Source organism: Oncorhynchus mykiss, chromosome 16 (assembly GCF_013265735.2).
Source record: "Oncorhynchus mykiss isolate Arlee chromosome 16, USDA_OmykA_1.1, whole genome shotgun sequence".
Lineage (NCBI taxonomy): Eukaryota > Metazoa > Chordata > Actinopteri > Salmoniformes > Salmonidae > Oncorhynchus > Oncorhynchus mykiss.
The window spans coordinates 75,007,150-75,017,379 of NC_048580.1; the positions used below are offsets into that span (position 1 = coordinate 75,007,150).

At 47.2% G+C, this 10,230-nt stretch overlaps 1 protein-coding gene and 1 long non-coding RNA gene across 4 annotated transcripts in view; one reads left to right on the forward strand and one right to left on the reverse strand.

Annotated features, from left to right (window-relative positions):
* Positions 1 to 8,230, reverse strand: part of irak1 (interleukin-1 receptor-associated kinase 1) — a 28,755-nt gene extending 20,525 nt beyond the window's left edge. For all 3 annotated transcript variants that reach the window (XM_036947809.1, XM_036947808.1, XM_036947807.1), the window contains exons 1-4: positions 7,936 to 8,230; positions 4,789 to 4,956; positions 2,848 to 3,000; positions 2,114 to 2,196 (exon numbers count right to left, since the gene is read on the reverse strand). In XM_036947809.1, coding sequence (XP_036803704.1) covers positions 2,114 to 2,196; positions 2,848 to 3,000; positions 4,789 to 4,956; positions 7,936 to 8,047 — 516 coding nt within the window. In that variant the 5' untranslated portion in view covers positions 8,048 to 8,230. The remainder of the gene's footprint in view (positions 1 to 2,113; positions 2,197 to 2,847; positions 3,001 to 4,788; positions 4,957 to 7,935) is intronic.
* LOC118939595 lies at positions 7,695 to 8,572 on the forward strand. Its single transcript, XR_005036628.1, has 2 exons — positions 7,695 to 8,112; positions 8,201 to 8,572. It is a non-coding gene; the product is annotated as an uncharacterized LOC118939595 (long non-coding RNA).
* Positions 8,573 to 10,230: the final 1,658 nt, after the last annotated feature.

The window sequence follows — 10,230 nt, forward strand, 5'->3', positions numbered from 1 at the left end:
CTACTACCGGTGTTAGTAACCGTGAACTACTACTACTACTACCGGTGTTAGTAACCGTGAACTACTACTACTACTACTACCGGTGTTAGTAACCGTGAACTACTACTACTACTACCGGTGTTAGTAACCGTGAACTACTACTACTACTACCGGTGTTAGTAACCGTGAACTACTACTACTACTACCGGTGTTAGTAACCGTGAACTACTACTACTACTACCGGTGTTAGTAACCGTGAACTACTACTACTACTACTACCGGTGTTAGTAACCGTGAACTACTACTACTACTACTACCGGTGTTAGTAACCGTGAACTACTACTACTACTACCGGTGTTAGTAACCGTGAACTACTACTACAACTACTACCGGTGTTAGTAACCGTGAACTACTACTACTACTACTACCGGTGTTAGTAACCGTGAACAACTACTACTACTACTACCGGTGTTAGTAACCGTGAACAACTACTACTACTACTACCGGTGTTAGTAACCGTGAACTACTACTACCGGTGTTAGTAACCGTGAACAACTACTACTACTACTACTACCGGTGTTAGTAACCGTGAACTACTACTACTACTACTACTACCGGTGTTAGTAACCGTGAACTACTACTACTACTACCGGTGTTAGTAACCGTGAACTACTACTACTACTACCGGTGTTAGTAACCGTGAACTACTACTACCGGTGTTAGTAACCGTGAACAACTACTACCGGTGTTAGTAACCGTGAACTACTACTACTACTACCGGTGTCAGTAACCGTGAACTACTACTACCGGTGTTAGTAACCGTGAACTACTACTACTACTACCGGTGTCAGTAACCGTGAACAACTACTACCGGTGTTAGTAACCGTGAACTACTACTACTACTACCGGTGTTAGTAACCGTGAACTACTACTACTACTACCGGTGTCAGTAACCGTGAACAACTACTACCGGTGTTAGTAACCGTGAACTACTACTACTACTACCGGTGTTAGTAACCGTGAACTACTACTACTACTACCGGTGTTAGTAACCGTGAACTACTACTACTACTACCGGTGTTAGTAACCGTGAACTACTACTACTACTACCGGTGTTAGTAACCGTGAACTACTACTACTACTACCGGTGTCAGTAACCGTGAACTACTACTACTACTACCGGTGTTAGTAACCGTGAACTACTACTACTAATACCGGTGTTAGTAACCGTGAACTACTACCGGTGTTAGTAACCGTGAACTACTACTACTGGAACGAGTAGTCATTGTGGAGACCGCCGGGCTACCAGAGGAATACAACCGTTCTAAATATATATGTGTGTCAGTTCTGTTTTATTGTTTCGCTCTAGAACCATTTCCGGGAGTCAACTATTTCATTCTGCTTTTTACATCTGAATCTAAAAAAAAAACGAGTCTAACAATAGTGACTATAGTTCCACTCTCATACCGGCTCCTCTTTCAAAGGCTGCGTTTACACAAGCAGCCCAATTATTGGCAAAAAAATTCATTCTGATCTGTCAAGACTGAAAAAATGTTTTTTTTTATTAAAAACACACTGATTATACAAAACAGTAAGAACACCTGCTCTTTCCATGAGACTGACCAGGTGAATCCAAGCTATGATCCCTTATTGATGTCACTTCAAAATCGGTGTAGATGAAGGAGGGGGGGGAGACGGGTTAAAGAAGGATTTTTAAGCCATGAGACATGGCTTGTGTATGTGTGCTATTCAGAGTGTGAATGGGGCAAGACAAAACAGCCTTTGAACATGGGTATGGTTGTAGGTGACAGGCGCAACAGTTTGTGTCAAGAACTGCAACGCTGCTGGGTTTTTCCACACTCAACAGTTTCCCCCGTGTGCATCAAGAATTGTCCACCACCCAAAAAGGACACCCAGCCGACTTGACACAACTGTGGGAAGCATTAGAGTCAACATTAGCCAGCATCCCTGTGGAAGGCTTTCGGCAACTTGTAGAGTCCATGCCTCGACGGATTAAGGCTAATGTGGAGGCAAAAAGAGGTGCAACTCAATATTAGGAAGGTGTTCCTAATGTTTGGTATAGTCGGTGTACATTTGATTGATTGATTGATTGCTACTTAATGGCTTCCGTCACCTGTTGGTCTACAAACGCCCCTCTGTGGTCCTGTGATTTCAGCCCTGAGGGTGGAGGGCCAGGTTTGGGCAGAGACCTCAGTCCTGGAGGGAGAGGAAACAGCCAGAGTAAAGGGAGAGAAACAGCCAGAGTAAAGGTGGAGAACAGACTGCCACCTGATCTGATAGCACAGCACTTTAAACTGGGGTTTACATGGATCAATGATCGCACTGAAAGATATAATAAAAAAGACAATGTTATGAACATATCAGAATCAATATATAACAGAGATCCTATAAACAGAGAAACACAAAGATCCTATAAAACAGAGATAAACACAGATCCTATGAAAAACAGATCCTATGAAAAACAGAGATCCTATGAAAAACAGAGATCCTATGAAAAACAGAGATCCTATGAAAAACAGAGATCCTATGAAAAACAGAGATCCTATAAAAAACAGAGATCCTATAAAAAACAGAGATCCTATAAAAAACAGAGATCCTATAAAAAACAGAGATCCTATGAAAAACACAGATCCTATGAAAAACAGAGATCCTATAAAAAACAGAGATCCTATAAAAAACAGAGATCCTATAAAAAACAGAGATCCTATATGTAATTCTACGGTGAACAAAATATGATAAGACGTTATAAGCCTGTGTTATTACAAGCAGTGTGAAATCTTGTAAGAAGTGTTCTAGTAGTCAGTTGTTGTAAAGCACACTGTGAGCAGCGATTAAATGAGACGTTACCAGGTGGAGAGTACGCCTTAGTGGCCAGAGTGTTGGTAGGATGGACTTTAGGAGGTGGGTTGAAGAGATGAGATGGAGGAACAAGAGGCTCCAGTTTAACCTGCGACGGAGCAGCAAGTGGAGTGGAAGAGGGCCGTAGTCCACTGGGCTTCCCTACATTAAGACAACAGCAGCCATTACACAGCTGTCTTACAGAAGCACCCATTATAAAGAACAATGATTCACGAAAACCTTGGACCTGGGCTTCTTTACTGACACCCGTACACGTCCCCCCTGTCCGTCCCCCCATGCGTCCCTTCGTCCACACACGCGTCCGTCCGTCCACACACACACGTCCCCCCCCGTCCCACTGTCCACGCACGCGTCCCCCCCCGTCCGTCCCACTGTCCACGCACGCGTCCCCCCCGTCCGTCCCACTGTCCACGCACGCGTCCCCCCCGTCCGTCCCACTGTCCACGCACGCGTCCCCCCCGTCCCACCGTCCGTCCCACTGTCCACGCACGCGTCCCCCCCGTCCGTCCCACCGTCCACGCACACGTACCCCCCGTCCCACCGTCCACGCACGCGTCCCGTCCGTCCTTCCCACCGTCCACGCACGCGTCCCCCCCGTCCGTCCCACCGTCCACGCACGCGTCCCCCCCGTCCGTCCCACCGTCCACGCACGCGCCCCCCCCGTCCCACTGTCCACGCACGCGTCCCCCCCGTCCCACTGTCCACGCACGCGTCCCCCCCGTCCGTCCCACTGTCCACGCACGCGTCCGTCCCGTCCGTCCCACTGTCCACGCACGAGTCCCCCCCGTCCGTCCCACTGTCCACGCACGCGTCCCGTCCGTCCGTCCCACTGTCCACGCACGCGTCCCGTCCGTCCGTCCCACTGTCCACGCACGCGTCCCGTCCGTCCGTCCCACTGTCCACGCACGCGTCCCGTCCGTCCACGCACACGTCCCCCCCGTCCGTCCCACCGTCCACGCACACGTCCCCCCCGTCCGTCCCACCGTCCTAGCACGCGTCCCCCCGTCCGTCCCACCGTCCACGCACACGTCCCCCCCGTCCCGTCCGTCCGTCCCACTGTCCACGCACACGTCACCCCCGTCCCACCGTCCGTCCCACTGTCCACGCACGCGTCCCCCCCGTCCGTCCCACTGTCCCCGTCCGTCCCACTGTCCACGTCACCCCCGTCCCACCGTCCGTCCCACTGTCCACGCACGCGTCCCCCCCATCAGTCCCACCGTCCACGCACACGTCCCCTCCGTCCCACCGTCCACGCACACGTCCCCCCCGTCCCACCGTCCACGCACGCGTCCCCACCGTCCGTCCCACTGTCCACGCACGCGTCCCCCCCATTAGTCCCACCGTCCACGCACACGTCCCCCCCGTCCCACCGTCTGTCCCACTGTCCACGCACGCGTCCCACCGTCCGTCCCACTGTCCACGCACACGTCCCCCCCGTCCCAACGTCCGTCCCACTGTCCACGCACGCGTCCCCCCCATCAGTCCCACCGCCCACGCACACGTCACCCCCGTCCCACCGTCCGTCCCTCTGTCCACGCACGCGTCCCCACCGTCCGTCCCACTGTCCACGCACTCGTCCCCCCCATCAGTCCCACCGTCCACGCACACGTCCCCCCCGTCCCACCGTCCGTCCCACTGTCCACGCACGCGTCCCCCCCGTCCGTCCCACTGTCCACGCACGCGCCCCCCCCCGTCCGTCCCACTGTCCACGCACGCGCCCCCCCCCGTCCGTCCCACCGTCCACGCACGCGTCCCCCCCGTCCGTCCCACCGTCCACGCACGCGTCCCCCCCGTCAGTCCCACCGTCCACGCACGCGTCCTCCCCAGTCCGTCCACGCACGCCTCCCTCCCTCCGTCCCCGCACGAGTCCGGCCGTCTGTCTATGCACGCAGACGTGTCTGTCTGTTCCCAGGTCTGTCCCCAACTCACAGTTCAAGATGATATCTCTAGCTCTTAACAGCTGCAGCTTGTCCAGTACGTTCAGTAGTTCTCCTACTGTTCCATTCCTTTGTGCCCAGTGATTCATCACCCAGTCTGTCCGTCTCTCTCTCCTCTCGGCCAGACGCCTGTCAGTCTGGTCAGTCAACACATGAGACGCTGCCATGGAGGACAAATGGTAAAGAAATCACTAATTGTTCAGAGATCAAATCACACCATAATACAATTTAGTTACAGTCAGCGGCACCAATGTTGTCAGCTATGTTCTTCCTGATCAGGAAAAACTCTGAATGCTACTTACAGGGTCATACTGGAGGACCCAGAGTTTATTCCTTATTAGATGATGTGGCCAGGAAAAACGTTGGGTACCGCTCACTACGTACCCAGCTAGTTAACCTCTCACTACGGACCCAGCTAGTTAACCGCTCACTACGTACCCAGCTAGTTAACCGCTCACTACGTACCCAGCTAGTTAACCGCTCACTACGGGCCCAGCTAGTTAACCGCTCACTACGTACCCAGCTAGTTAACCGCTCACTACGTACCCAAGCTAGTTAACCGCTCACTACGGACCCAGCTAGTTAACCGCTCACTACGTACCCAGCTAGTTAACCGCTCACTACGTACCCAGCTAGTTAACCGCTCACTAGGTACCCAGCTAGTTAACCGCTCAGTACGTACCCAGCTAGTTAACCTCTCACTACGGACCCAGCTAGTTAACCGCTCACTACGTACCCAGCTAGTTAACCGCTCACTACGTACCCAGCTAGTTAACCGCTCACTACGGGCCCAGCTAGTTAACCGCTCACTACGGACCCAGCTAGTTAACCGCTCACTACGTACCCAGCTAGTTAACCGCTCACTACGTACCCAGCTAGTTAACCGCTCACTACGGACCCAGCTAGTTAACCGCTCACTACGGACCAAGCTAGTTAACCGCTCACTACGTACCCAGCTAGTTAACCGCTCACTACGGACCCAGCTAGTTAACCGCTCACTACGGACCCAGCTAGTTAACCGCTCACTACGTACCCAAGCTAGTTAACCGCTCACTACGGACCCAGCTAGTTAACCGCTCACTACGGACCCAGCTAGTTAACCGCTCACTACGTACCCAGCTAGTTAACCGCTCACTACGGACCCAGCTAGTTAACCGCTCACTACGTACCCAGCTAGTTAACCGCTCACTACGGACCCAGCTAGTTAACCGCTCACTACGGACCCAGCTAGTTAACCGCTCACTACGGACCCAGCTAGTTAACCGCTCACTACGTACCCAGCTAGTTAACCGCTCACTACGTACCCAGCTAGTTAACCGCTCACTACGTACCCAGCTAGTTAACCGCTCACTACGGACCCAGCTAGTTAACCGCTCACTACGGACCCAGCTAGTTAACCGCTCACTACGGACCCAGCTAGTTAACCGCTCACTACGGACCCAGCTAGTTAACCGCTCACTACGGACCCAGCTAGTTAACCGCTCACTACGTACCCAGCTAGTTAACCGCTCACTACGTACCCAGCTAGTTAACCGCTCACTACGTACCCAGCTAGTTAACCGCTCACTACGGACCCAGCTAGTTAACCGCTCACTACGGACCCAGCTAGTTAACCTCTCACTACGGACCCAGCTAGTTAACCGCTGACTACAGGCCCAGCTAGTTAACGTCTCACTATGTACCCAGCTAGTTAACGTCTCACTATGTACCCAGCTAGTTAACCGCTCACTACGTAGCCAGCTAGTTAACCGCTCACTACATACCCAGCTAGTTAACCGCTCACTACGCACCCAGCTAGTTAACCGCTCACTATGGACCAAGCTAGTTATCTGTATAATATGACTTTTTTACTGAGCTAGCTAGCAATACCATTCTTAGCAAATATACTTAACTTGATATGGTGTTCATAATCAATGGAAATCAACTTTAAGCAAAGATTCTCTTTCACTATAGATAATGACTTCACCTCCTCCACTCTGCTTAAACTTAGCTATCTAGCCGTCTCCAATGCCACATGTGACTACTAGCTAGCGGTTATACCTGAGTGGGAGCGGCGAAGCGAGAGGGTTTCGGTCATTAATTCATTATTTAACCAGTGATTAGTTATTTTATGGGGGGCAATGAGAGTGTCAAATTTTGTCAAGATAAAAATGAATTGCTATTTTGATACGTGATGCAGCAGCATGCTTCAGTTCGGCTAGACGGGTGCGCTGCATGCCAGCGGTGTAAAGTACTTACGCAAAAATACTTTAAAACGACTACTTAGGTAGTTTTTGTGGGGACCTGTACTTTACTATTTATATTAGACAACTTTGACTTCACCATATTCCTAAAGACAATAATGTACTTTTTTACTCCGCATATTTTCCCTGACACACTAAAGTACTCGTTACATTTTGAATGCTTATCAAGACAGGGAAATGGTCAAATTCATGCACTTATCAGGAGAACATCTCTGGTCGTCCCTACTGCCTCTGATCTGACAGACTCACTAAACACAAATGAAGCATTTGTAAAAAATGTCTAAGTGTTGGAGTGTGCCCCTGGCTATCAGTAAATACAAATAAATAACCAGAAAATAGTGCAGTCTGGTTTGCTTAATATAAGGAATTTGAAAAGATTTATACTTTTACTTTTGATACTTAAGTATATTTAAAACCAAATATTTTAGAGTTTTACTCAAGTAATATTTTCTATTAAAAAGGTACTTTTACTCAAGTATGACAACGGGGTACTTTTTCCACCACTGCTACATACTCCCTTAAAAGAACTTGGCTTGAAAAACGAGAAAAACGGGGTAATAGTGTATTTGTCCACTTTGAGATGACGTAGTCAGTGTGTGAATATAATACACTTTATTGAATGACAACAGGAACTTCACTGAAGAATCCCTAAGAATTTACCCAATCTCTGACGAGGGGGAGTCCCCATGCCGCACAACCGAAACAGATCGGTTATTACTAACACATTTTGTGACGTTTTTTATTTTTTACATCGGCAAGGGCTTTTTTTTAACGTCTGTTCGGTCGAAATACGTCCATTCAACTTGGACGCCACAGCTTATACGAGTTAACTAGCTAGCATCGTTTATGAAACTATATTTAACTCACTAGCAATGTCGGCCAGTGCCATTTCTTACCGAATCTGTCCCAGTCCACATCGGAGATACTGTCCATAACAAGGGAGAAGTCGCACAGCACAACTGGTGGTAACTTGTACAAGTAGACCTTTCCGATATCCCAGGACGACATCTTTTAAAAACCTTGCTAGCAAGCTAGCTGTAACATTTTTGTTCTGATGTTTCAAATTCACTACGGTAAGAACGATCACGCTGATATATAAATATATATATATATATAAATCGGTTATTCAATAAGTTATTCCCCTGCTTTAAATATGCCTAGAAACTTCGCCATCTCCAGCAAGCAGAACTTAACTCGTCAGCCACGCCCCCTACCCCACATGATGGGCTACGTCACATCCTCTGCCTTCATGGAAAAGTATCAGTTACTGGAATTTTATTTATTTTATATATATATTTTATTTTTTATGCGCATTTAGTATTTTCTTGTATATACCGGTGTTTGTTTTTTTTTGTTAGACATGTTTGATGTAGCCATGTAAAAGTTGTTAATTTTGTATTACATTTTTTTTTTTTTATGTCAAGTTTCAACGTTTTGGCTGTGTTATTTTGTAAACTGTTTTGTAAGATATGTTTGTATATTGTGTTATATTTTTTCATTAACAGGAAAACATAAAATAAAAGTGAACAACGTTAATTGGCTTTTCACATAGAATTATTCCTTCTTGAGAACTGTCTTCGCATTTCAATGGATTATTATGTGCAGTGCATAGCAGTGAACCTACCTTGTCTCAATTAATTTATACATCTTGTCAAGACAATGTCTCTTGCTAGCCCAATATTGCACTAAAGGAGCATAATGTTACTCGTCCATAGAGGGTGGTCTGGTAGGTCCATGTACGTTTCGTTATTTTGTTTTCCGTGTGAAAACGGAGAATGGAAAAACGGAAAACGGCGGCTAATTTGTTGTTTTACCGTTTTTAAACTTGAAATAAGAAAATCTGAAATCGACATCTTTTCTCATTTATAGTGTCAGAATTGGACATGGAATAACGGGAAAAAACAAATAACAACACAGTTTATTACATTTTTTATTTTTTATTTCCGTTTTTCATTTTGTTCATACCTGGAAGTTCCCAGGTGTTTCCAGCCTAGGTTGGCAGCACAAAGAAAGGGTTAGACTGTGGGACAGGACGATACAAATACTCATGTTAGGTAAGATACAGAGCTTATTATAAAGTTAGCATGTAAAGGGAACAAACTCAACAACAACTGAACAAAGTTGGCTTGTACTAGCTGGCTATTAAGCTATAGACAGTTCTGGTGTGTGTGTGTATATGTCTCTCTGTGTGTGAGTTCTGAATGTTACCGCAGAAGAAAAGCACAGTATAGCATCTGAGTTGATCATCATGAACTTCATGTAGTTCCATCATCTGTTAAGTTGAAATAAGCCTTTTTATCGGTATGGGTATACTTCAACAACACCCTTTCCTGCTCACTGAAAGGCAGACGTAGGCTATACTCTTCCGTTGTGAAAACGACTTTTGCTCTGACAAATGGCCTACTTCTCTGAATGCAGGTGTAAGATCTTAATTTGATCACCCTGTTGTTGCAGGAAAAGGAAACTTTCCGTGTTTTAAAAGGCATCTAAAATTTGGAATTTCCACTTTAAAATGCCAGACTTGATTTACCATAACAAAAAAAAATAGAAACTCTTACAAAAATGTAAATGAATTATAATCCACACAATAATTCACATTTTCTGTTGCTGCAGGATTATTTTTCTGCTGTGAAAAAATTATCAAATTAAGATCCTACATCTGTACATACCCCCTTTGGGGGGGGTTGATGATCAATGATGTGGAACCAGCCTTAAATTACTTGGTTACTGATCCCCCTCACACACACACACATTATTTCTTAACTCTCCCTTTCCTATCCTCTCTCGCTCTCTCGACATGATGCTCTCAAGGTCCTGCACTACCGCCTCCTACATTACAGCCTTATTCTGAAATGGATTAAATAGTTTTATTGCTAATTTATAAATATTTTTTTAACTATCACATTTACATAAATATTCAGACCCTTTACTCAGTACTATGTTGAAGCACCTTTGGCAGAGATTACAGCCTCAAGTCTTCTTGGGTATGACGCTACCCTTTCCTGCGTTGTCTTGGCTGTGTGCTTAAGGTCATTGTCCTGTTGGAAGGTGAACCTTTGCCACAATCTGAGGTCCTGAGCGTTCTGGAGCATTTTTTCATCAAGGATCTCTCTGTACTTTGCTCCGTTCATCTTGGCAGCGGGATGACAAGTAGCCTAGTGGTTAGAGCATCGGATTAGTAACTTGCAAGG